The sequence below is a fragment of the Onychomys torridus genome, chromosome 7 (assembly GCF_903995425.1).
Source record: "Onychomys torridus chromosome 7, mOncTor1.1, whole genome shotgun sequence".
NCBI lineage: Eukaryota > Metazoa > Chordata > Mammalia > Rodentia > Cricetidae > Onychomys > Onychomys torridus.
The window spans coordinates 89,589,187-89,616,568 of NC_050449.1; the positions used below are offsets into that span (position 1 = coordinate 89,589,187).

The 27,382-nt window shown below is 50.2% G+C and overlaps 1 protein-coding gene across 1 annotated transcript in view; it reads right to left on the reverse strand.

Moving 5' to 3' along the window:
- Positions 1–6,975: 6,975 nt before the first annotated feature.
- The window catches only part of Spsb4 (splA/ryanodine receptor domain and SOCS box containing 4), a 72,668-nt gene continuing 52,261 nt past the window's right edge, over positions 6,976–27,382 (reverse strand). Inside the window, exon 3 of the mRNA XM_036193012.1 lies at positions 6,976–8,226. Coding sequence (XP_036048905.1) covers positions 8,099–8,226 — 128 coding nt within the window. The 3' untranslated portion in view covers positions 6,976–8,098. The remainder of the gene's footprint in view (positions 8,227–27,382) is intronic.

Genomic DNA, 27,382 nt, shown 5'->3' on the forward strand with positions numbered 1-27,382 from the left:
ACCCAGGGAGTAGTATAGGAGGCATTTGTGACGACACTCAACTTATTATATAGGCACTAGGTTCTTAACTCCAGTCCTGATGATTCTGGCTCAAGTGCTCTTCACCAGCAAGCCATAATCTCTCTAGCCCAACACTGATGTTTGTTTATTGATATTTTGATTAGTGTTGGGATATTGAAATCTGTCCTAGTTTGATCTCCATTGTTACGATAAACACTATAACCAAAAGTAACTTGGGTTTATTTCACCTTACATCTCCAGGTAACAGCCCATCCCTGAGGGAAGTCAGGGCAGGAACCAAAGGCGGGAACCCGGAGGCAGAAAGTGAAACAGAAGACATGGGGGGTGATGCTTACTGACTTGTTTTCCATGGCTTGCACAGCCTGTTTTTTACACAACCCAGGATCACCTGACCTGGAGTGAGACTGCCCACAGAAAGCTGGGCCCTCTCACATCAGTCATTAATCAAGAAAATGCCCCCAAGACTTGCCTAGAAGCCAGTCTGATGGACACATTTTCTCAATTAAGATTTCTTCTTCCCAAATGACTCTAATTTGTATCAAATTGACAAAAACTAACCAGCACAAAGTCACTCACTGATATTGCATATGGGCTTCTTGTATATCGATTTTCTCTTAATTGAAATATGTCCTCCTGGAGAGAGGAGGGAGACTTGGTAAGACTCAGGAAGTTAATACAACTTAGAAGCCTCAGGAAGCTAATGGAATTTAGAAAGAAAGTCCCAAGAATTCCAAGGCCCCTCTGCAAGGTCATAAAGCAGTGAGCAGTGGCTGGGGCAGGGGAGCTCTCCAAATGGTGACACTAACCAAGGTTTTTCAAGGAGTTCTGTGGATGCACTCTAGTGAGTTGTTGACCACACTGGGAGGAATTTTTAATGATACAATTGCCTTTAAGTCCCCCATGCTCTTGTAAGTAACCAGTATAGTGATATTTTATTTGTATTGAAATGTGATTTTATTTGTATGTTAATAAAGTTGCCTTGAGGTCAGAGCAAGCCAGAGCAGAAGCTGGGCGGTAGTGGTGCACGCCTTTAATCCTAGCACTTGGGAGGCAGAGCTAGGTAGATCTCTGTGTGTTCAAGGACACAGCCAGCATGGCAGACACACACCTTTAATCTCAACACCAACCATAGAAGACCTGGAGGTCTGTACAAACAGGCAGTGACGAGGAGGTCATGTGGCTGGGTTTACAACCAATGAGAAAACAGAACAGAAAGTCTATAAATAGACAGGACACACAGCAGTAGGTCTCTTGCGGAGAGAACAGCAGAAGCAGTGAAGGGTAAGGTTTTCCGCTCTTGCTCTGACCTCGTGGTTTTTAACTCTGTAATTGGTTCTGTGTTTCTTATTTAACAAGACAGTTACATCTACAAACCGGTTACCTAGAACCTTTTAAATAATCCAATAATCTCACTGGTTCACTAAGCCGGACTGGGGTGGAATCGTTTCTTTGGTCTACCATCAGTATTCCCTGTAGGGTGAGTAGATATTTGTTCTTGTCTCCCGGGCAAAAGTAACACAACGCCAGCTGGTGCCTGAACACCAGAGACCAACAGAACCAAAGAGGAGTTGAGGGTGAGCAGCTCTATGACCCTGCCATGTTGCCTGAGACAGGCAACAAAGGTTGATTTGTTTGAAGTAGAGCATCTGTGGGGCTATCTTAATTTCTATCCCAACCTGATACAACCTAAAGTCACGTGGAAGGGGGAACACCAACTGAAGAATTGCCTTCATCGGATTGGTCTGTGGTTATGTGTCTGGGGCATCATCTTGATTGCTCATTGATGTAGGAGGGGTAGCCCAGTCTGGGCAGTACCGTTTCAAGGATGGCATGAGAAAACTAGCCAAGCAGATGCCATGGAGCCAGCCAGTAAACATCATACCACCATGGTCTCTGCTTCGGTTCCTGCCTTGACTCCCCACAGTAATGGACTGTGACCATTAAGACACATGAACCCTTTTCTCTCCTAAGTTGGTTTGGCCCAAGCATTTTTGTCAGAGCAACAGGGAAGCAAACTAGAACAGGGCATCCCTGTATGGCATGGGATGGTGAGCTTCTTAGGTGATAAAGCCTGTTACAAAGGCTAAGCCATCTGAGAGTGGAGTATCCTGGGCATGAGTCCTGGTCCACCTCATGAATAAGGAGACACTCTCAAAGTTTGATGGTCTAAGCCGGGCAGTGGTGGCATAGCCTTTAATCCCAGCACCTGGGAGGCAGAGGCAGGCAAATCTCAGTGAGTTCAAGTCCAGCCAGGACTGTTACACAGAGAAAATCTGTCTTATAAAACAAACAAAACAACAACAACAAAAGATTGATGGTCTAGATAATACTTTGCAATCCCTTTTTAAAAATCTACTTTTTAAAAAAGTAAACACGGGACAGGTTCATAAGCAGGCTTTGTCAACTTTTACTGGCTTTTGCTATGTGCAAAAAGAGATGCTACAGATGCTCAGCTGTCTGCCCATAAAGAGCTTGCCTATACCACAGGGAACCCGATCTGCAGATGCTGTCCTCTGCTGTGGCCTCTGATTGGTTAAGAAAAGTGGGACCTGGGAGGATGAGAAGGAGGGTTCAGTTTGTCATTTTATATAGTTGACAGGATGCAAAGGAGTGAGAACAAGCTAGCTGTGTGCTAAAGAGAGCTTCCTGGGATTTCAGAACCAGTGAGAGGATTCGGACAGTGGAGAGAGAGACAGAGACAGAGAGACAGAGACAGACAGACTGACAGAGAGACAGAGAGAAAGACAGAGACAGATGAGAGACAGACAGAGAGAGAGAGAGAGAGAGAGAGAGAGAGAGAGAGAGAGAGAGAGAGAACAAGCTAGCTATGTGCTAAAGAGCGCTTCCTGGGATTTTGGAACCAATGAGAGGATTCAGACAGTGTCGAGAGAGAGAACAAGGTAGATGTGATAGAAAATAACCTTTCATACAGAGGAAGAGAAAACCTAGATCAGCATGCAGAGCGAGCCCTAATAATGGCCAAGCACTGGAAACTGGGATAATCGAGGAATATCCCACATCTGAATGGCTTGAATGGGGAAAGCTGTTAAACAAGGAATAAAGATGCTTCTCACAGCCTGGCTTGTGCAGCTGTGCGATGGGAGGGCAGATGATATCAGTCTGAGTGCTTTGGAAGCAAAGAAACCAATAAAACTACTCCCCTCAAGCAGAATCTGCAGCAATACAGGGGAAATCAGTCCCTGATGTGCCGGCTCATAGAAGTCATTAAGAACACTCGGTTATTGCCAGTCACTGTGCATATCACGGACTGGAGGAGAATAAAGGAATGACAGGCATACGTGAAGTGACTGAGCATGAAAGATGATATATTTGATGTCCAGCTCACAAGGCCAGATAGGTGTGTGTCCACAAGAGAGTTAGAGATGGGCTGATTTAGCAGGGCCCTCAGGGCCAGCATGGGTTTGTCTCAGTCACTTTTCTGTTGCCGTGGCAAAACATCATGATGAAGACAACTTACAGAAGAGAGCATTTAATGGGGGCTTACCGTTTCAGAGGGTGAAGCCATTACCATCATGGTGGGGTGCACGGCAGCAGGCAGGCAGGCATGGTGCTGAACAGAAGTTGAGAGTTCACATCTGATCTACAAACACTAGGCAGAGAGAACTAACTGGGAATGGCACGGGATTTTGAAACCTCAAAGTCCACCCCACTGACACACCTCCTCTAATAAGGCCACACCTCCTAATCCTTCCCAAACAGTTCCACCAACTGGGAACCAATTATTCAAATATATGAGCCTATGGGGGCCATTCCCATTCAGACCACCACAGCATTTTAGTGACTTTGTTGAGCTCTAGGATAGGGCACAATTTTTACAATGTAGGAGAGGATATGACAGATCTGAGTATTTTAGACCAGCATATGGATTGTCCTTGTGAAGTGCTAAAGAAAGAAGAGCAAAGTGGAAAGAGGGTCTGTCCAGGGTCTCTCACTTGAAGGTGAATATGGCAAGATTCTCATGGAACTGGAATCCTTAGTGTAAAATTGAACAGAAAGCCAAATGCTATGCCGATGAAGCTGTACACTCCCAGGCATATCCAACCTTCAGACTGTCAGCTGCATGAGGCAAGGGACAGCAATGATATGGCCCCACACAAAAGTGTAAACTTCCTTAGACATTATATTTTTACAATAAAAAAAACCCAGTTGTGTGATTCTGGAGCATGAATTTTGTAGATGATTATGTTTAGGATATTTCTTATAAAAGCCTGAGCCACAGTTGAGAGAAGACAGGAAGGTTAAAACAGTGCAGGTGAAAAAGGTCATGACTGACTGTCTTAGGGTGGAGAGTTGTCCCCTCAGGGTATGTGGTGTTCTCTTCTTCCCTGAAAGGAAATGCACCAAGGTTTTGGATTGTTGATCTAGCCTGGGGTCTGTTTACCAGCCACCATGGAAAGGGAAGAGCCACAGGGCCAGCCAGCCTGGAGCTTGTCAGCCAGGGAACTGCCTCCAGTCACAGCATGGTAAGCTGGAGTGCAGCCCCCACACCTCCTATGGTCACGAGTTGGGTGGAGTAACACAAGCCTCCCCACCACTTCAGTCCATCACGGGTGGGGAGATGTGCAGGAGCCCCGCGGTAGAAGCAGAACCCCAGGATCCAGAGGCAGGTAGTACACAGGCAATGACGGTGAATTATGGAAAGATACCTGGATGTGGTGGTGTCTCCATTGTTGCTGGATTCAACATTTTACAAAGGGTTAAAAAAAAAAAAAAAAAAAAAAAAAAAAGAATGATCTGTCTCCTCTCACATCTAACTCCTGGTCAGGACTCAGTGTCTCCCTAGTGGCTTTTTGTGGTCTAGCTCCTAGCCCCTACCTCACCTCATCTCCTGCTTCAAACACCATAGTGCTTCTTTGCTTGGAGGTCATTGTATTATCCCCACCCTCCTGACCCCCGAGTGTAGTTGGAATCCTAAAAGTTCTTATTAATAAAACTCAAACCCGAGGCCAGTTATTGGGGTGATTGCTGGAAGATCAGAGACACAGAACGAGCCACAGCTATCTCACCTTGCTAGTTCCTCAGGTGATCCTGTTTCCTCAGGCTGGAAGCTTCTGAGTCCTCCTCCACATGAATCTCAGCTGAACTGTGTTGCTCCAAAGCTTAACTAACTACATGCTTTTTTCTCTTTAGTTCCTGCTCCTCACGCCTTATATACCTTTTTCTTTCTGCCCCCACTCCCTGGGATTAAAGGCGTGGTCACCATGCTTAGCTATTTCTAAAGTGGCCTTGAACTCAGAGATCTGGCTAGCTCTGCCTCCCAAGTGCTGGGATTAAAGGGTGTACCTCCACCGCCCAACTTCTGTTATGGCTTACTCTTCCCATTTTCTAGCCACCATTTCTGGCTCTGTTCTAGTGGCTGTCTGTTCTCTGACCCCAGATATGTTTATTTCGGGGAACACAATACCCACCACACCCGAGAGCCCGCACGCATGCGTGCGCGCGCGCGCGCGCGCGCGCACACACACACACACACACACACACACACACACACACACACACACACACACTTTAGACTGTGAGATCTGGCAGGGCTGGGCCAGATCTCACTTCAGGACAGTGCTGTAGGCATGGGCATGAGAAGGTAAGGGGTCCAGGAGTCCCCAGACATAAGTTTTCATCCTGGGGAGGATCTCTTCCCCATTTCAACACTTCCCTTGCAACTCCTATGGGTGTCCCGGATTGCACAGGGCGTCTGGCCCACCCTGCCCCTCTGAAGGCTTTTGCAAAGCTGTGTCTGATCTTCGATGATGTGGTAAGTACAGGCACAGGCCCTGTTCTCCAGAGACCCACAGCCTGTTGGGTACATGAGGACCCATTCCAGGTGCTCAGGATACAGTCCTTGGTACCAGGAGATACATACTCTGGAAGGGATTGAGGAACTAATAGCTCAGGGCATGAGACACTGGCTGACAGTTATAGGGTGTCTGGAGAAAGGCTGGTCTCATTAGATCATGAGAGGGTGAGGTAGGGGTGGGTAAGGTATTGGTGGAATAAGAGAAGCCACACCAATGAGCCTTAGGAACTGAAACAAGACAGCTGCATCCAAACTGGAAGATGGGATGGAGACTTAGACCCTAGGAGCTGGGAGAGGGAGGTCTTTAGGCAGTTACTGGCTACCTGGTCTAGCCCCTATGCCCAGAGGAGGAAGTGACTTACCCAAGGTCACTGTTACAAATGAGGAAGCCTGGGCTTCCTGACCCAGTGCCTGAGGTTGTGCTTTGGCAGGAAGCTGCCAGCAGTCAGGCAGGTTCCTAGGGCCTGCAGTCTGGGGATGCCTTTTCCTCCCCCATCTCCAGTCTTGAGGTGGGCAGACACTGTGTGTCTCACATCTGCTCTTCTAGCCACAAGAACCCATTCTTTCACGCCTCCCCTCCCCCACTTCCTGCTGAGCTTCTAAGGTCTTATAATAAACTGTAAATGTCTCCACTGGGCACAGAGACACCAACCACTCTGACACTGTCCTGGAGTCTGGTGTGATGTGGCATATCGGTGGCTGATGCTGCTCAATGAATCCTGTACTGGTCCTGACCCAGACCCCTTCCTAGCCCTACCTGCCAACCTGCTATACCAGCCCCAGCAGAGCCCAGCCCAGCTGCCCCTCACTCCACAGCAGTCTGCACTGCTCCCCGGTAGCCACATGCATTCAGCCCCAGCTCCAGGTCTGCTTGCCCTGGCTAGCCTTGGTCACCTTGGCGATCTAAGCTCCAGCCTCAGGGGATATGGCAGTCTTTCCAGAACCTGGGGACAGGGTGTCTTCTTCCGGATCAGGTCTCTGAAACATCTCTGGGGTGGGGCTCAAATGGGGACTGTGGACATTGAGGGACAATGTGTATGGAGAGGCACTCCCAGGTTCCATGACTGTGGATCTCAGGACAGACCGGCCAGGTTGATGGTGCTGTCTCCATACCCCTGAAAGAACACTTTGCACACAGCTCAAGGACAGAAAGACAAACTTTATTAGAAATGTTCCTTGCTTGTAGGTCACATTCACATTAAAGTGGAGGCTGCGCTGTCTGGCTCTGGTATCCCATGCTGTGACAATTTCCAGTTAAAAACCAGTCTGGGTGGAGAGTATCTGGAACACACCAAAGTTGCTGAATGGTGGTGCTGGCGGCGGTGGTGGGGGCGGTGGCGGCAGCGGCAGCAGCAGCAGCAGCATTCTGTGAGAGGATGGGTCTCAGGGCCTCAGACTGTGTGTCACACTCACCCTTCCTTTCCCAAGGCCACACCACGGACCCCAGCTGATAAATAAACAGCATGTCACACACATATTGGAAACAAGAAACAAACTGTGGAATTCCCCTAAAGTGAAAAAATAATTTGCTCAAAGAAAGCTCTGTGACAGCCAGGCTTCACCCTGAATGATGGTGGCCAGAGTCCTGGACACTCATGGTGTCTCAGACTTGGTGCCCCGAGGCCCCCATCCTCCTTAGCACCTTTGGGAGAAAGCCATCTTTACCACACTCCTCTTTCAAAATGCAAACGCTACCTAAAACAATCATACCAAGAACGAGCTCTGTCCCCGGGGCAAGTCATCAGACTAATGTCCCTGAATAGAGGGGTGGGGCCAGCCAAAGGACTCGATCCACAATGGAAGAGGGCAGGAAGGGGTGAGGAAGCCGGCTCAGAGAGGAAAGGCCAGGTTCTATGCACTGCTGTGGTCCCTGGTGACTTGTCTCTCAAAGTGGTACTAAGTCTTAAAATGGAAGCACAATCTCCCAGCCCTGGCCAGGGGCAGGCAGAGAAGAGACCATCAAGGACTTGCCTCCCTCTGTCATTCATTATTCAGAAGCTATTTTCTCTCCACTGGCCAATTTTCCTGGGCCTGTCTGCAGTGGGGACCAGGACGCTGTCTCCTGTCCAATGTTTTATTCATTCTCTTGAGGAAGAAATGGTCTCTACACTCTGGTGGACTAGGTGGTCTCCCGGTCCCGGTTGATGGTAGCAACAACTACCATGTAGCAACAGGTATTCCTTTTCCAAGTCAGTGACACATCCTGGTGCTCTGGAGCTAGGTGCTGTGTGACCACAGATGCCAGCAGGCCTTCAGCACTGCTCACTGGTACTGCAGATAGTTTTTGAGAGACTGAGGCAGGGGCAGGGAGCCGATGTCCCGCAGGCGCTGTCTGCCCAGGGCTGAGCGGATGGATCTCCGGCACAGGTCCATCAGCGGCAGGGGTTCGGCTGCAAAGACAGTAAAGTTTGAGTGCCCACACCTCCTTACTCCACCCAGGTTGCCCGCCACCTACCCTTGACCCTGACCTAGCTCTGGGCCCCCTGTTCCTAAAGAGCCATCCCTGCTTGCAGTAAGAAGTCCTTAGCAATGTTTATGAAAGGGGGAACAACAGCTGGTCAGAATAGAAGATTTGGAATAACCAATGGCAAATAGTGGCATTAAAGGATTAACAGTGGTATGTAACTTATCTATAGCAAGGATAAGTTCTGGTGTGGCGTGTGTGGCTCAAAAGTGTTGGAAAGTGTTGTCCCAGCTACTCAGAATGCTGAGACAGGAGGGTCATTGGAGCCCAAAAGTTCAAGGCCAGCCTGGGCAACACAGCCAGACCCCATCTTAAAACAAACAAGCAAACAGGTTAGATTCCACCAGCTTTTACAGTTCTTTCAAACCCTCACACTTTCCCTGCAGTGTCTATGATAGACAGTGGAAGGACACATTTTCTCACAGCACTTGACTTCTAGAAAAATCCATAAGTTAAAAGCCACCACTGGAAGGTGGCTCATGGGGTAAAAGTGCTTGCCACACCAGCCTGATGACGTGATATTGATCCTCAGGAGCCACTTAAAAAGCCAGATACAGCAGCAGTCACCTGAAGACCAGCACTCCTCTACCGAGATGGAAAACATACGAGAGACCCCCAACTCAACATGGTGGGGGGAGGGAACCCACTCTCCAAAGTCGCCCTCTGACCTCCACATGCACACCGTGGTATACTTACTCAACCCTGAAGAGTAAAAACAAACCACAGCAACCACACCTCGGGATACAGGATAGTTTACCAAGTTACAGACTCATACGAACATTTCTCTCTTCTAGGTTCTGTGGGTAACTGTCGGGGTACAGAGACAACTAAGCCAGGCGCAGAGCCAGCCTTGGGGTGAGCCTATAGTCTGGAAATTTCTCATGATCTGGGATTTTTAAGTTGTTGAGATTTTTGTTGTTATTGTTGTTTTTAATTTTGTGCACATGGGTGTTTTGCCTGCATGTATATCTGTGTACCATGTGTACGCCTTGTGCCTACAGAGGCCAGAAGAGGGTGTTGGATACATTGGAACTGTAGTTACAGATGGTTGTGAGCCACTGTGTTGGGTGCTGGGAATTGAACCCTGGTCCTCTGGCAGAGCAGCCAGTGCTCTCAACCTCTGAGCCATCTCTCCAGCCGCAGTAAGTGAATTATTCTAGAAGTGTTATACACAAGAGAGCTCCTGAGTGCACAGGGACAGGAACTGGTAACTGCCGGAAAGCTCCGAGCACAGGCCTCTGAATGGAATTGCAAGGATGAGCAGGAGTGTTCTGCACACGAGGCCGGGCAGTATGGTAAGCAGGGAGAACAGGCAAGGAGCAGGAAGATGAGGAAGCTGAGTAGAACTGGGCTGGCACTCACACAGGCCAGTGGAGAATGAGGAGGGCAGTAGTCCCATGTCACCTCATGTGGCTGACATGGGGCCGAGATGCTCACATTGCAACTGAGTGCTCTTTTGGTAACGGAACAGGTAGGATTTTTGAAGGCATTCTAAGGCATGGTCAAATCCCAAGTAACAAACACAAATATGTCAGCTGTATGGGAATGGTGTCAGGAGGGATGGGGACAATAGCAGCTGGGGTTTCCAGGGAACTTCTGCTAGAGATGCAGTGCTAATTAGAACCCAAATGGGACTCGCATGAGCGTCAGAGGCTAAGTCCAAAGACACCTCTTGCTATCCTTCGGGGAGGCCAGACTCGGGCACTAGCAGCCTTACTTCTTCCTTGTCTTTTGATCCTCATACAAAACAAGGCTAGCCAGGGGACTCTGGCCATGCATCCTGACCTGACCTGTCCCTCACAGGGTGCCCACCTCTATTGCAGCAGCACCGCCAACCCTCCCTGCCCCTTGTCCTTCACAGCACCAGTCTACACGGTGCCCTGCCCTGTCAATCAAGCCCCTGGTTTCATCCCTCTGCCTGGTCACTGAGCAAGGATTGTGAGGTATAAGATATGTGTGTAGCTGCTTTCTCCAGAAGGATTAGAATGTGACCATACACATACTAAGCTCTTGTGTGTGGGGGGCTCAATTCACGTGAACCCCTGGGGGCAATAAATATTATTATTATCATCTCTATTTTAAGGAGGCAGAAGCTGAAACAGTGCACAAGCCATTTACCTAAAGATGCTCAGCTGGTAAGTGGCAAAATCAGGAATCAAACTCACTGAACCAGAAGCGGGAACTTGCCTTCTATCTTACCCACATTTACCGCACATCTGCTTGACCTGTTGCTAGGCTGAGCGTATCTCACTGAGGTCCTAAAGCAGCCTTCTGAAGTCAATGTGGCTACTCATTCCTGTCTGAGAGAAGACGACACTGAGGCTGGGAGAGGAGAGACTTATCTAGAGTGGCAAAGCTTGCACATGGTGTCATATTGTCCCTCCCCTAAAAAATACTAAAAAAGGTGGACTTGAGGGCACAGTGAAGGTGACATCACCTGTCTTCTAGAGTCCTGGTAGACTGTGCCATAGTCTCAGGCTCTTACTGTCCATTCCCCTGCCCACGTCTCCCACATGACTGTTAACAGTGCCACCTGGAAGCAGCCAGGTGACTGCTGCTCACCAGTCGGGGGCCAAAATCAACCGCACCTGTTCACAGAATAGAAAACAAGCCGAGCGGTGGTGGCGCACGCCTTTAATCCCAGCACTCGGGAGACAGAGCCAGATGGATCTCTGTGAGTTCGAGGCCAGCCTGGTCTACTAAGTGAGTTCAGGAAAGGCGCAAAGCTACACAGAGAGACCTTGTCTCAAAAACAAAACACACACACACAAAAACCAAAAGAAAACAAATCAGCTCTAGTCATGGAGGGGGTCCCAAGTACACGTGGCTGCAGGGACGAGCCTCTCAAGCAGTTTCAAGTGAAAGAAAAGTGTGTTGTATGTGACTCCTGAAAACCCCGTAAAAGTAGCTGATGATGCCCAGGGTGGAGCGACGGGGTGGTGGTGATGGTGGACGGGTTACTTTCAGGTTTGTGTTTGACTCTCCTAGCCGCTTGCCTTGATCCCAGCAGGCAGCAGCTTGAGATCCGGGCACTTTCTTCCCCTGTTACTCTTCAAAAAGAAGTTAGATCTGAAATAAAGGAGCTACTCACGGAGTCAGGCCTTAGTCCCCTGGGGTAGCAGGCAGTGTAAACACACAAGTGCTGTGGGATGTCTTTCTGTGTGCTGTGAATACGTGTTGCTCTGAATGGTTGATAAATGAGGCTGCACTGGCCTAGGGCAGGGCAGGATGGAGCCAGGTGGGAAAATCCAAGGGAGACAGGAGAGAAGAAAGGAGAGTGTGGCAGACGCTGCCAGCCGCCGCCAGGAGAAGCAAGATGTAAAAGTACTGGTAAGCCACGCGCCACGTGGCAAGGTATAGATTTATAGACATGGGTTAATTTAAGATATAAGAGCTAGCTACCAAAAGCCTGCCATGGCCACAGTATGAAAATAGTATAAGCCTCTGTGTGTTTATTTGGGTCTCAAAAATAGGGCTGTGGGACTGGGTAGGACACAGAAAAACTTCCAGCCACACACACGCCAAGCTGAAAAGGGTAAAACTAGCGTGGAAGGCCAGCTCACACTCAGCCCTGCCAGCCAGAGGCAGCTGGCTCCTCTTCTCCCAGCCCCACATTTCTCATCTGTAAAATGGGATGGGATGATAACATCACATCACGGACTATACGGTGATGATGCCATGCCATAGCCTGCCCTTTGCCTTAACACGGTCCTTGCTGAAACACACCTTCAGACCATCAGCTCAAGAGGTATCTTTGAAAACAGTCACACTGTTGTTTGCACAGCATCCTTGAAAGCTGAACTTAAGAAGACATGGGTGCTATTTATTTTTCATAAAGGAAATGAGGAGATACACAGGTGTCATGCCTGCATGTGGGCTTGTGTACCACTTGTGCCCATGGAGGCCAGAAGGCACTGGGTACCCTGGAAATGGAATTGCAGACAACTGTGAACCACCATGTGGGTGCTGGGATTTGAACCCGGGCCCTCTGGAAGAGTAGTCCACGCTCTTAATTGCTGAGCCATCTCTCCAGCCCCATCCACTAGCATTATTCACGTGTGAGGATGCTGGGAGGAGAGGAGTAAGCTCTAGGGGGAAGCCTGGGCTCCATGTTGGTGCCCTTCCCAGCTGAAATGACAGAAAAGATGTGCACATGTTCCCTGTGTGTGTCTGAAGGACACCACATCAGAGCTGGAAACTAAGAGAGGCAGGGGCCGGCTAGACAGCTGGGCAGACTCTAGGAAGACAGTAGGAGGGTGACAGGATGGAGAAGCAGGTAACCTGACAGCACCGTCCACTAAGGGTGGAGGAAGGTTCAGAGAAGCCACAAGCTCCACAGAGCTGTAGCCCAACGCTTGGGGCAATGGTACGCCCATCACTGCCCCAGCAGGAGCTGAGCCTGCTGTCTATCTCAAGGGAAGTAGCCTTTAGGGAAAGCCTTGCTCAGTGTGGAGGGTCAGCTGAACAGAGCATGAGCAGCAGACCCCTCTCAGTGGATGGGGGGGGGGGGCGCGGAGGAAAGGAAGGCATTTCTATGCAGGTAAGAACCCAAGGGCCTGTGCTCTGCCCCCAGAGTGGCAGAGCAGCCTCGGTTTTCTCCCCCAGCTCTGGTGTCACTGTCAGAGCAGCAGGTGGCCTTGTATGACAGCCTAGGTGCCTTTATATGGGTGCAGTTTGGCAGGATGGAACCCACACTTGACTCCTGGCAGGGGAAAGCTTGACCGTATCACGTCAACTTAGGTTTCAGGGCAACAAATGCACAGGACAGAGTAAGGTGGGGAAGCCTGGGAGAGAAATGTTGGGTGGGCCTTGGAGACCAGGGCTGTGGGCACCAAGCCTCTAAGAGAGAAGACGCAGATATCCGAAGGAGGCCCCAGGGACAAGCTGGCTCGAGGTGATACTCATCAAAGGCAAGGCTGCTCAGAGAACACACTCAGCCTTCCACCCAAGGAAAATGTTAGCCACTGGTCTACAGTAGCATCCACAGAGGATCAGGGATCTATCTGCAGACCTGACTGTGCATCCCAGGCTCCTATCTGCAGACCTGACCCTATACCCCAGGCCTCCCATCTATAGACCTGAACCCATACCCCAGGCTTCCCATCTACAGACCCAACTCTGTACCCCAGGCTCCTATCTGTAGACCCGACCCTGTACCCCAGGCCTCCTATCTGTAGACCCGACTGTGCACCCCAGGCCTCCCATCTACAGACCTGACCCTGTACCCCAGGCTCCTATCTGCAGACCTGACCCTGTACCCCAGGCCTCCTATCTGTAGACCTGACCCTGTACCCCAGGCCTCCTATCTGCAGACCCGACCCTGTACCCCAGGCTTCCTATCTGTAGACCTGACTGTGCACCCCAGGCCTCCCATCTACAGACCTGACCCTGTACCCCAGGGTCCTATCTGCAGACCTGACCCTGTACCCCAGGCCTCTGTCCACAGGTCTTCTCTGCCTCCTGGCCAGGCTCTTGGGTGTTTGTCCACTTCTGGCTTTGCTGCATACCCAGCCCTGGTGGAGTCAGATGCTGGCTGGCTACTGAGCCTCTGCCAGCTCTAGTTGGTTCTGGGGACTGTAGCCATACCCTGTTGGCTGTGAGCTTAGCTCTGATGGGCCTTTGCAATAAGCAGACCTGTGTGTTTGGGTCGGGATGGGCAGACACAGGAAGGAATGCCTCATGACTTGTCTAGCCTCAGAGAGCTGGGCTGAGTATAGAGACCTGTCGTAGAGGCAAACTCCAGCTTAGCGTGACCTTGGTTCCTAGCCAAAGACAGACTCTTTCCACAGCCAACTTGAAATGTCACTAATAAAAAAAGATGCCATATATAACCCATGAAGAGACAGAACAAGCAGTTCTTGAAGAAAAATTCTAAACACACATATTTTCCCTTCCACCTTTCTGACCTGGGAGGAATGACGTCACATGTCCGTGGACGTTGTCAGAATCTAAGGGAAGTCACCTGTGCCAAGTGGATCCCTGACCCACACCTTCAGACATGCGCTGCATGTTTTTGTCTTTGAATGGCGCCCACTCCTAAGCCACTTTCCACCCACTTTCTAAGCACCTGGGTTCTCTATTAGCTTCTGTGTTCACTCTGAGCCCTTCCATGTCTTCCTGACTCCACCATGAAGCAGGCTCAGGTGTCCTCCTACCTCTCAAACAGCTCCAGCCTCCTCCCTGAACCCCTTGTGTCAGTGCTCAGCAAGGCCAGCATCATTATGGTGACCGAACCCAAGAATTAGAGACAAAACTCATTTGAAGAACTCCGCCCTATCCTCAGATCTTGTCCTAAGTAGGAGGTTGAGGGAAGGGGAATCCATGGTCCCTGTCCCAGGCTCCCAGCAAGTCCTGAGCTCCTGGGTCACTATCAAATCTCCTCCCCTGGGGACTGTGGCTCCCAAAGGAATGGGTGTCATCCCTGCAGCTTAGTCCTTCCTGGAAATTACAAGGTCAATGGGATGGAGACAGAAGCAGCTGGAGTGAGCCCTCCTCTCTACAAAAGGCACTGAAGCATTTCCAGGCAGGTAATGAGAACTAATAATAGAAAGGAGTCCTTTCCTGGGAGATGCTCAGTGGGTAAAGCACTCGACACACAAGAGGTCGGACCTGGGTCCAGATGTGCAGAACCCACGTAAAGCTGGAGGTGGGAGGCTGCATCTGCCATCCCAGCACTCCTACTGGGAAGTGGACATAAAAAGATGGCCAGAAGCTCACAGGTTCATTAGAAACCCCATCTCAAACAAGATGGAACATAGGCATACATGTACACACACACACACACACACACACACACACACACACACACATACACACAGAGGTGGGGGGAAAAGAGGGCAGATGGGAAGGAGATAGAGACACACAGAGATAGATAGATAGATAGATAGATAGATAGATAGATAGATAAACAGATAGAGTAAGTACTGCCCCTTTCATCCAGCCCTAAGCTGGCTGAAGAAACTTGTCAGAGCCCTTCCTTCCCTCTGACAAGCAGAATGGTACTGTACTGTGTTATGCCAGTTCTACAAACCGATACAGGGATGATCCTGACTCAGATGAAACAGTTAAACTTGGGTCCTGCCCCAGGAGCTGCAGGGTAAATGGATGTGCTGGCCTTGGGCAAGGACATCCCTAGCCACACAGGGCAGGGAAACTGCCCTCCTGGCTTCCTTCCTGATACAGCCCTGGGGTACCTGGTGCTCCGCAGATACTAAGATAAATATGCCCATCATGGGGCAGGGAGTCAAGGCCGTGCTTACAGAGCCAGCTGATGTGGGGGGGGGGGGCACCTCAGGAATAGGGTTCCTATTCCCAGGATGCGTCTTCTTCTAAAGATGAAGAGTGAGGTAGGTCTGTGGGGTGGTCAGACTTTCCACTAAATGGTAGGTTAGTCAATGAATCCAGGGTGGTCCTGGTTCAGGAAGAGGCAAATAGGCCAACTATCTTGTAGGTGTGTTCATGAATGCTGAAAATCAGTAAGGAAAAAAAGAGACAGACTAGGTATAGAGGTACTTGGTTGTCAATGTTCTGATCTTCCAGACGGGTGGTGGATTCAGGCGTGTGCATTAAATCTCAAACAAGTTAACAAACAAACAAATAAATCAGCAAGTTAGAACAAAAGAGAGCTGGGCAGGGGACTGGTGATGACTGGGTCATTAGTAAGGTCACAGCTAAGTGATGGAAACGGCCCTGCTGCTATCAGAAGTTGTTAAAAATAGAGACGAGGAACGAGCAAAATCGTACAAGAGAATTGGAGTCCCAGTCTAACTCAAACAAGAGCTTGGCCAGGAGACGAATTACAGCTAATTCTAGCTAATGAGTAATAATGAAGTCACTCTTGCCTGCACAGAACTCAGCGCGCCTCAGAGAGGCATTACTACAATGGAGAAACAGCCCTGACCTGGAGTCGAAGACCTAAGTTCAGGTCTGCCTTCCTAACAACTGGTTGCTTTTCTTCGGTAAAACGGGGAGACCCCCTGCTTCGTGAGGAACAGTGGAGGATGAGGTATGGGACAGAGTTCTTAGTGACGGTCCTGGCCTTTGTGGCACTCAACCAGTGACAGCTACTATTAATATCCCAGAGCAGCCGGTGTCCTTGGGAACAAAGAGAAAATGAGGCAAGTGGTGTAGAAGGAGGCTATGCCCGTGTTGAGAACCACAGGCGACTGACTCTAAACACATCTGAGCAGTCCAGAGCAGCTAATGTGCAGGAGACCCAGGACTCAGGAGCCCTGTGACTGGAGCTTCCTGCCCTATCCACCAGCCTGTTGGGGTTTTAGGATTCACCTTCCAGTTTTTCTATCAGATACAGAAGCACGGAGAAGCCCTGACTGTCGACATCTTCAGGGCCATTGGCTGGACTCTCGAACTCAATTTCTGGCCACAGTTACAATAAGAAGAGCTAGGACTCAACACTTCCAATGTTACGGAACATTCTAGTGTTTTATATTCCTCGCTGTTTTTTCCCTCTCACAACAACCGGATGAGGCAGTTGTCTACGTATGCCCATCTACAGGTGTGAGGAGACGGAGGCAAAGAGGGGCCGTGTAACTAGTTCAAGGCCACAACTGAGGGATGACAGCGGGATTGGTACTCAGGGCCTGATCTGGTGCGTGTGCGTGCGTGCGTGCGTGCGTGCGTGCGTGTGCGTGTGTGTGTGTGTGTGTGTGTGTGTGTGTGTGTGTTGTAGTGTTGTGTGTAAACACAGACTGCCTACCAGCTCTGAGGAGTCTGCTAACTGGTCAAGAGACCCCTCTGCCTTGCTTCTCCAACACCGCTTCATGCGGTGACATCATCTGGTGTGTTGTGCATAAGAGACCCCTGAAAGGACTGACCGACCCAGGCAAGCCCAGGCTGGCAGGAGAGCCGGGAGTTATGGGCCCCAGTAAAGGATTTTGCCCAGTGTTAGACAGTTCAATGGGTCCAGTTTGCCATATTCCACATGGGATTTGGATGCCATCTGTGGCACTGTTTCTACCTGGAGACCCAGCCACCAGAATTGCCACCTTCCTTCTGGAAGCAGCCTGGGTGCTGTTGCTCACAGCCACGAGGCTAGCTGGCACTGCCGCCTTCTGCTTTCAAATAGCCAAGGTCAGACAAACTTCCTTCCACTTGGGAAATGTAGCCATGTTAGCCTCTTACTAATCAGCCTAAACCCTGGGGGCTTAATACGAAGGCCTTCTAATGGATTCACTGTGTTTATTTGACCTTTCCAAGTGTGAACTCAGAAACTGGGCCCAGAGGAGATGGAGAGGTTTGTTTCCCTTACATTTTGCAAAAGTGATGAGTAAATTGAATTCTTGGATATGGTCCGCCTCATTCTCTCACCCTCCTTCCCTCCCCAGCCAAAGGATTCAATTAGGCTCAGGAGGAACCAGTATTTATGGGATAGATCACTCCAGGAGAAAGCGGTGTCTGCTCAGAAGTGGTGAGTGATTAAGTCTGTGCATAAGTGTATGCATCGCACAAGCACCATGATGCAGAACAAGAATCACCAAATTTGGAAGCGCTGACTCTGTTTCCCTTTCTGGCTTCAAGGCAAGTGATGTCTTGTGTTACTAATTTCAAAAATGTTAATGCCAAATGCATGGATGAGAGCAAACTCCAGTGGCACAAACATTGTAGACTGGAGTCTGCAAACTTCCACCCTCTGGGGCCAGGGATCTTCTAAGTGCACCCTGAAAAGCAGATGTGGAGAGAAGCAGCAGGCCCAGCAAACCAGGAGCAGACACCAGGGAACCAGCGGTTGGTTCCAAGCAGGACTGTGGGTCCTATGTTACCAGGTTCCTTCCAAATGGAGGTAAGAACTTTAAAACATAGGGGTCATGTGATTTCCAGGCTTACCTATCTTAGAAAGGGCAGAGAGAGCGCTTTTGGGCTCTGGGACCTGAACTCTACAAGACACCACTCAATGCTGAGAAAGATGATATATTTGATGTAAAATGCCTGCAACATCTGTTTTCTCACAGTCCCAAACATCTTATTTCTTATTTTACTACAGACAAGGTGTGGCAGACATTTAGGGTTTATGAGCCAAAATGTATTGGCAGGAAAAAAAATTGACAGAGAAAAATCAACTTTTTTTTAAAAAATGTACTACTTAGGTAGTGGCAAAACCAGGTTCCCAAAATTACACAGAATCCCATTGACGTTGGTTAATCATTGCCCAGGACCTGCAGCAGCTGCCCTTGAACCCTGCCAGCATACCACCACCCGGCCTGCCTTGCCTTATACTCTGCCTCTTCCTGGGTCCCACAGCTGTCCCTGACCCAGTACCACAGCCCTTCCTGACCACTCAGAGAATTGAGGAGAGCAGAATCTGGCACCTCCTAAACCCATGCAGGGTCACTGACAGGATGCTCAGGTGAGTGGGTGGAGGACACATCTGGGGATTCGGTTGCACAGTTCAGGGGTGAGAGACAGGGGCACTGGCTGTACCACAAGCTCACTGAGAGGAATAGAGCAGGAGTCAGATCCTCTAGTGTATCTGCCACAGCAGGGGCCACTTTAACCCTTTAGAAATGGACTTTTCTACTCTCCACACACCTTCAGTTCAGGTAAGGAAGGTCCTGTCTTGCCTCCACACCCAAGGAAACTCTGGGCTGCAGAGGAGTCCCTGGGAATGGCCATCCAGGAGGAAGTCTTCTACCCTGTGGAAGTTCTGGACTATGATTCTCCACCAGTGGAAAGGCTGGTGAGTCTCTTCTTCCACGGGAGAAAAAGAAAGCCTTCTTGACAATTTTAAGAGTCCAGAGCAGTGTAACATCTAAGGAGGAAGTGGCTTTGGACAGTGGAGTCCTAGGTTCCCACCATAAGGAAGGACCCCGAGGACTTCCAAGGAACAAGACGTTGGCTCTGCCTTGCCAGCTCCATGATGTGAGAAGTGAATGGAGACAGAGCTGAAGACTTGCCGAGGGGAAGACCACATTCTTGGTTTAGGTTTAATCAGTGTGAGAACACTGCAGTACTTATCCTTACAAAGTACTGTCTTTCCCAAGGACCTTTATAAACACTTCATTTACTGTGGGAGTGAATCATTCCAAAATCTCACTCAAGGAATAATAAGGCCCCAAAGAACCTCTCTACCTGAGGAAGGGACACTCAGGAAACTGGGAGAGCTGCTGACACCCCTCTTTGCTCTGGCTGCAGTTCCCGCAGCAACCTCCTACAGCCGGTGCTCCTTCCAGGCTCGTGGGCTCAGCCTGGGAGTCAAGGAGAACCAGGTTTTGAGCATTCACCATGCAATGGACACTATGTCCAGAAACTCTGACACAGCATTTTCCTTAATCTTCTTGTTACAGAGAAGTTGTGTAAAAACCGAAGTGAATACCACATACAAAGTTCTAAAATAGCACAGGGAATAGATGTCTGCTGACTTTCCTGATCCCAGACTCAGTCATAGGAAATTACTTAACTTGCTTTGTTTTAATGAGTGGACTGCGTTAACCCATCAAGTGCTAATGGAAAGGACTTTAAACAATCACAAAGATGCTGATGTTTCTTTAATATGTTCAAGCATATATGTCTCTCACTCCACCTTGGCTTTGATGGGGTAAACTGAGAAGAGGTGGTGGAGACTGGAAATAGAATGCTGGCCCTTAGATGGAGAGCCTCCTGAGAACTGATTCCCAATAGATCTGTGACAGGGCAGAACAAATATTCCCAAAGGCTGCACTGCAGAGGGCCAGGAAGGTTGGGAGGTTACTGAAGGTTGGGGAGCCAAAAAGGAGATGCTTCCCCTCAAGCAGGAGATGAGAGAATGAGGTTGGGGAGGAGTCTCTGTGATGAAAATGTTCGAGGCCGTGGGAGCTTGCATTAAGACCCCATTTAGCAACACCGATGAAGGAGCTATAAATAGCACCTGGCTTGTCTCGAAGGCCGTAAAACACACTTCCTTGCATTGCTCCCAGCCTTCAGCCTGCTCTGCTTAATTGAGGCTCAAAATAAAATACCTGGAAGTCCACTTTCTGACAGGGCACCCTTGTTGTCATAGTGACCAGTCATCGGGACCAAGATGAGCTAAGGCTTGATGAAGGGCTGCTGGGGTTTGGGGGTGGGGCAGCAGAAGAGGAGGAGGAAAGGGCTGTTTAAAAAACAAAATCACCACGGAAGCCTGAAATAACAACTCTACAATGAAAACTGTTGAGACATCAGACTATTGCCTGTAATACTTACAGAACACAGCAGCCTCACCTATCACCTCTTCTGACTCATGGGGAGTTCTGGCTAGGTCCTTGAATTGCCAGGTGACCTTGGGTGTGTGCCTCACCAGCTCCATACCTTCTACTGTGCAAGTGACCTTCCAGTACAAATGACAGGCTGAGGTCTCTGAGTTCCTGATGCACAGTTCAGGCTCTTAAACCGAAGGAACCGTTGAGGGCAAAAAACAGCAGGCAGTCTCTGGGTGCTGAGTCACTTCCAAGGTGCACAACGGGTGTGCCGTGGACCCCGCTGCCTGTGTCTTTGGTAAACACTTGAGGAGAATTTTGAAGAATCCAACTGCCTCAGTGGTGTCTGAGGAGGATGGCTGGACACAGAAGTGGGCAGACTTACCACTGTCATGTTTTAATTAAACCTCATGGATACATTTAAATAAAGAACAATTTTGGGGGGGGGGGGGGGTTTTCGAGACAAGGTTTCCATGTGTAGTTTTGGTGCCTATCCTGGATCTCACTCTGTAGACCAGGCTGGCCTCGAACTCACAGAGATCTACCTGGCTCTGCCTCCTGAGTACTAGGATTAAAGGCACACGCCACCACTGCCTAGCCTTAAATAAGAAAAATTTTAAAAATTAAGAAGACAAAAAAACAAAATCAAAACCCCAGGCGATTCCAAATTCCCAGGTTTCAGTGAGTAGAGTCAGTTACATTAGCAAGCTCAGCTTCTCTGAACTCCGGGGAGATCTTGCTGGGCTCTCCCTCCCACTACGATCCCTTGTTCAGATCTCTTGCACTCTGCAGTGTCTCTTTAAAGCCTCTACGCCTTTGTAGGCCTCTGTGCCTCTGCACACTCTGACCCCTCCTCTGAAATGCCTTTCACAGCTTCCCCCACTAGCAATCTCGTTAATGCTCACTCCGATATTCCTGCTGTGTGACCCTCCACAATTCCCTCTCCCGGGTCCAACCGGCCACTCTCTCTCCACTGTACTTCCTACCCTCTATTAGTGCTCACCTGACCAGTCATAATTTGGTGGCTGCTCCAGTGAGCTGGAGACACTTTGAGGCAGGTCGTCAGTTATGAGTATTAGTGGCCTCTGGACAGAAAGCTGCTCTCTACCATCCTCTGCACAGACAGGCCATTGTTAGTTGGTTTTCTTGTTGATTGTCCACCAAAACCCCGGGGTTCCTGCACTCATCCGACCTCTGGCCCCATTGGCACGCCAGGCTAGTTGATTATTAACATCTGGAGCAAAGCGCAGGGAAGAAGGGATACCCCCTCCAGGGGAAATAAAGCCAGTAGATACATGTGTGGGCTTCTCACTGCTCTGCCACCGGCGGGGGGGGGGGGGGGGGGGGGGCGGGGGGGCTGGCTGGCTAGCTCACTCTGTAGAAGATCCATGGAAAGGTGGAGTGTGGGTTTGCTTTGTGAATTCTAGGTATCTCTCCATCTAGTCAGATTGGCCATGCCGATCAGCCATCACAGGACTCGAAGTGACCTCAGGGGCCTAGGGACAGAGGACAGCAGAGGACCAGCCCAAGTGCACTGCTAGAGGAGGAAGTGTGACTTTTAGGAAGGGTTTGCAGACTCGTGAAAACCCTCCCCTGCCTTCATCCCCTGTGCCTCAAAACCCATCTGAGCATTTTTTTCTATATGTTCACTGCAACATGTTTAAAGGAAGACTCCAGAAAGATCAGTCTTCAGAGAGCTGTAGAACTAAGGATCTGCCACCCAGGAAGCTGAAGGGATAGGGTAGCCCCTCTCTGCTACTGTGGCTGGGGCACAACACTGGCTGGAACTCTGGGCTCCCACTTTCAAAGTGGATTCTCTCTCAGTGGCCCAAGGCTGATGTCCAGCTGCCTTTGCTCTTATTTACATTCCCTGTTAAGCAAACGTAGTGCCACCAGGTGGCAATGAGGAGTTACCTCGGGTGGTGTGGAATGCTGAGTGGGCACCATGGATTTGCTTTCACACAAATGAAGTTTGACTTGAGCTCAAAAGGAAACTAGAATATATGGCTACGATCAATTCGATTATCACTTCAGTAGCAAACCACTGAATTATTATAACTGGGACTACATACATGGTCTCTTCATCACTAATCTTCCTCTCCTGCTTTGGTGCTAGGCTACTGCACATGCTAGGCAAGCTAGGCACCAAGCTGCATTCCCAGTCCCTGCCTAGTGTTCCTCTTTCTAACCCTGCCCGATACTAGCTGTGTGTCCTTGGCAAGTCAGTTATCTCTGAGCTCAAAGTATACATCTGTCACGGCGGACTCCACACACCCTGCACAGGATTCTCAGGAAGCATCAGGAGGAGCCCAGTAAACCTCAGAAGAATTAATGCAGCGAGGTGCCTAGTGAAATACTCGGCATAATATTGGAAGCAACCAACAAACAACAGTTAAAGGTAAAAAGGGAACAGATCTCACCAATAGAATGATAGGCCACAGGCAGTGAGAAAGGGGACTTTGCAGGAGATGACAGGACCCCCTGGGAGGCCAGAAATCACAGTGCACGGGTGGCTGGCCACAGACTCACTGCAGGGGACTAATCCTTTTCAATTTCAGGTTAAAACACGCCCTCCCTGCTGGGTATTTTTTTGTGCCAAGGCCCTTCTAGAAGGCTCTCTACCTTGTGGCAGGATTGGCAGGAGCATTCCCACTCAGCCCTCTGTGGGCCTCGTTAATGGACCTCATCCATGGGAAAGCGGGCCTTGACAATATGACGCTAAAGTCTGCAGTTCCACATTTGATGTCGCCTCCAGCCTCATGGCCTCATTCTCTGTTCTCCATCGGCCGGTTGGACAGCAGTGTCCCTCCAGGGGTAGAATCATGAGTCTGCCTTTCCCCCTAGAGCCACAAGGCCTGGTCAAGGGGCACAGAATTCTCTGCAAGGGAGTGTTGGTTCACGTCAGACCTCCTCAACTGTAGCAGTACAAATTATGTGATGCTTTATTTTCCCCAGCTTGCAGGGGTAGAGGTAGCACCTCATAAAGTGACGCGGAAATATGTGGCTGGTTTCGTAAACCAGCACTACAAAGGCTCACTTGTGCTGGGCCAGCCACGCAGCCTGTGCTGGTTCCAAAGATGCTTCACAGGCCTGCCCAGGTCTGGGCAGCGAGGTCCACAGACAGCATGGCCCGCCCGACACCGGCCACCTGTGTGCAGGCCACGGGACCTGGCAGCCCCTCAACCTTGCCATGCCATCTCCTCTAACGGACCTGCGGGACCTCAGCCGCAAAAGCAATAGCCACCAGGGACAGGCAGAGAGATCCTTGGGCTGTGCTTGGGAGGCCTCAAAGAGGCTTTGGTGGCTGGTCAGAGGGAGCCACCCAGGAGCTGTCCACAGAGTGGCAGTGTCTGGGTCACCGGCCAGCTTGAGCAGGCTCCCCTCAAAGAATCCACCCACAACTTCCCTCCTGCCAGACTCCTATATTCCTTCCTCTCCCCTAAGAAGTGAAAGCTGTCTGGCCTCACAGCCATTGATCCTGCCTGGCCTGTCTAGAACATCTTCCCTCTGGACCATTCTTGCCTTTATGTACCAGCTCTGCATAAAGACCACCCCTGTAACTCTGCACCCACAGCGACTGATCTTACCCACAAGCTGACAGCCCTCACTGCCTGTACCCCTCATTCAACAGCTAATCATCCCCTTCTGGGTGAGGCTTACTATTTAATGCCAGGATTATTTATTTCATTGACACCTCACTTACTTAAAACTGCTGGAGAAAGAGCTCTTTCAACATTGGTGAATTTTCCTGATCAGCTCTCATCTTAAGTGAACGGTGTATTTTTAGTTTGATCTCTCTGGGTGGGAATTTTCTAAAATGCCTATGCCCTCGTCTTAGACCGATCACTCTAAATAACTGAATCCATTTTGGGATGGCTCAGAACTAGAAAAGAGGAAGGGTCACTTCTGGTACCGTGTCTTGCTCTGTGTGGCTTCTGAGGTTGGGGCAGTGTGCTGCTTCTCCAGAAGGGCCTTCCATGACAATGCTCAGAGGGTCCTTGCTGTCTGTCACTGCCCTTCCTGGAGGCAGGTAGTCAGACTGTGGGGCGGCAGCAGTTGGGCCCGCCTCTGGCTTCCCCTCTCACGTTCTGGTCAGAGGGAGCCACCCAGGAACTGTCCACAGAGTGGCAGTGTCCAGGTCACCGGCCAGCTAGAGCAGGCTCCCCTCAAAGAATCCACCCACAAGTTCACGGACAAGCTGGCTTCTATTCTGAGAATGAGAGGGAGGCAGCTTGTCTGTGAACTTCAGCCTGCCACTGGGAAGACCTTTCCTAGACTGCAGAGTGGAAGCATGCTCCTTTCAAGGCCTGGAAGAACTTTCCCAGACATTCTAGTAAGCACCAGTAAATAAATTTGTCCCTGTGTCCACACTTCCTTAGTTAGGGTCCCGCTGTGACCAGGAATCTGTCCTGAGTGACTTGCTTCAGGGGGTGTGGCTTCCACGGAGCCCTCCACTGTGGCATCCTGCTTAGGATTAATTGCATTTTGGAAGGGCACGCTGGACCAAGACTGGGTGGGATCAAAGCATGCACGCCCTGGCTCCCTCTGCCAGCTGCTGTCTTCAGAGGATGCCCTTGACACCTGTGGGGACCCTAAAGCTTGTAGCAGAGTGATCCCTGATCATGGAAAGGCAGAGATGTCAAGGAGACTTAGGTAACACGTAGGGCAGGCACAGACACTTGGGGCCATTTCTGGGTTCTGTATGTGACCACATCTGATACAGGCCAAGATGGAGTCCTCCTTCCATGTCCCAGTTGAGGGGCTAGGCCAAGAGGGGGGCCAGGGACAGTGAGCACACAGGCAGACAGGGTGCAGGGCCTTTGGGGAACCCACAGCTCAGGTGAGAGTCCTATGGCAGGAGACGGATGAGCTGTGCTAATTGGAGCACTCCTTGGTGACGCACTCCTTGGTGACGCTCTCCTTGGGTAGCCGCTCAGACAACAAGGCGCTTGGAGGTGCTGTGCCTGGTTCTAAGCAGCAATAATGATTACAATCCCGCTCTCCCGCAAAGTATCCTCACTGAAAATTCTTCCAAGCTGAAGGTTTTACTTCCTGCACGCTTGCTTTGACGTTTGGGAAGCCATACCTGCCTCCTCGGCCTCGTTCCTGCCATGTCCCCTGCGTGCCGCCCACTGCCGCCACTTCAGATCTTCCACTGTATGGGCCCCTTCTTACCCCAGGGCCTTTGCCCATGCTCATCTTTCTACTGTGAAAACCTTGTCTCCCCCCCCCCCCCCACCCCTCACCAGACTCTTACTAGTTAAATCCTCCACTGTGTCTCCCAGGGTCCCTCCGCTAGTGTTCTATGACCCTCAGGATAGATACTCTTCTGTCACACTCCCCTCACAGGCCTCTATTTCTCCCACATGCTACCCACCATAGAAGTAACTACACGATAATGTCTGCAGTTAGTTAAGGGATTTAGGTCCTCTGCTCTGTTTCCTCCTTGGGCTAGCATCCCCTCTCTCTGTTCCCTGCATCTTCATCAGTGACAGCAGGGCCTGACACCAAGCATGCATTGAGCGACATGTACTCTGCCAGCCAGTGACTGTACTTTTCAGTTGTCTGGGCCACTTCAACCTGTGCTCAAGCCCCATCCTAACTCTGATCCCGTGGTCATTCTAGACATGCCTTTTGTATTAGTTACTTTCCTAGTACAGCGGTAAAACCCCATGACCAAGGTGACTTAAAGAGAAGGTTGTTTGGGGTTTAGAGTTTGAGAGGATGAGGCCATCACTGCCACGGTGGGGAAGCGTGGCAGCAGGCAGGCATAGCAACTGGAACAGAAAGCTGAGAGCTCACATCTTAAACTACCAGCAGGAAGCAGACACCCGGACAAAGCCTGCCTCTAGCAATGTAATTCCTCCACCAAGGCCACACTTCCTAAACAGAGCCACTAACTGGAGACTATGGGGGGACACCTCATTCAAGCCGACACACATTCCCTGCCCAACTCTTGCCCTTTGAGGAAGGAAGAAGTAAATCAAATGAAGGCAAAGATGATTTAGAATGCCAGGTAATCCATGTGAAAGCCACAGGCGCCCTGCTGCCCAGCCGGCAAGACCCCAAGACATGCCTAGAAGAGGATCCGTGCACCCCAAGGCTCAGGGGTAGGCAGGTTGCCCGCCACAGTACAGCGAGTTGACAAGCATCCTCCTAAGCACTGGGAGAGATCCTGAAGTGTCTCTGGTGAGCCACGGCCAATGAGAGAAATGAAGTCCTCAGGGCTGACTTAAGACACACAATGGACTATTGACATACTCCATGTTTAGCAAGGTTAGCTTTTCTAGAAAGGTAAAGAATATTCATACAGTGCAAAGAACCAGGGGGTCCATCATTTGGGGAATTAGCAAGCAAGTTACAACAAGAGTCCTTAGCAGAGATCACTTCCATGTGTTTGTTGGCCCTGGGCTGGCCGTTTATACCTGTGACATTATTTGTGCCTCAGGAGAACTTGGGCAGGTGTAAGCTGTTGTTTCTACTTTAGAACTGAGACAGAGGCCTGCGATGGCTGAAGATTGGGCTAGGGTCCCAGAACTAGCATGGCTCAAGCTAGGCAACAAGCATGGCTCAAGCTAGGCAACTAACATGGCTCAATGAGGCAGTTGGACGCTCAAGCCTCTGTCACAGCTGCTAAATGAGATGTCGGGCAGCTAGCCTCAAGTCTGAAGGTGCATGTGCTGCCATAGAAACCAGGAGGCTAGTCTTTGGCCCTGACAAGCGTATTCCTCAGAGCCCTGGGTCAAATCTTCCCCAATGTCCCTGACCAGGGGTCTAGAGTGCTGAGGGGAGCCAAGGAAGGGTGGTCTCTTGGGCTACTTGGCCCTGGGTATTCCAGAACAGCAGGGGCAGCCAGGGGGGATGTGGCCATCTCCAAGGGACAAGGACTGTGTATCAGATTCACCTTCCCATCTA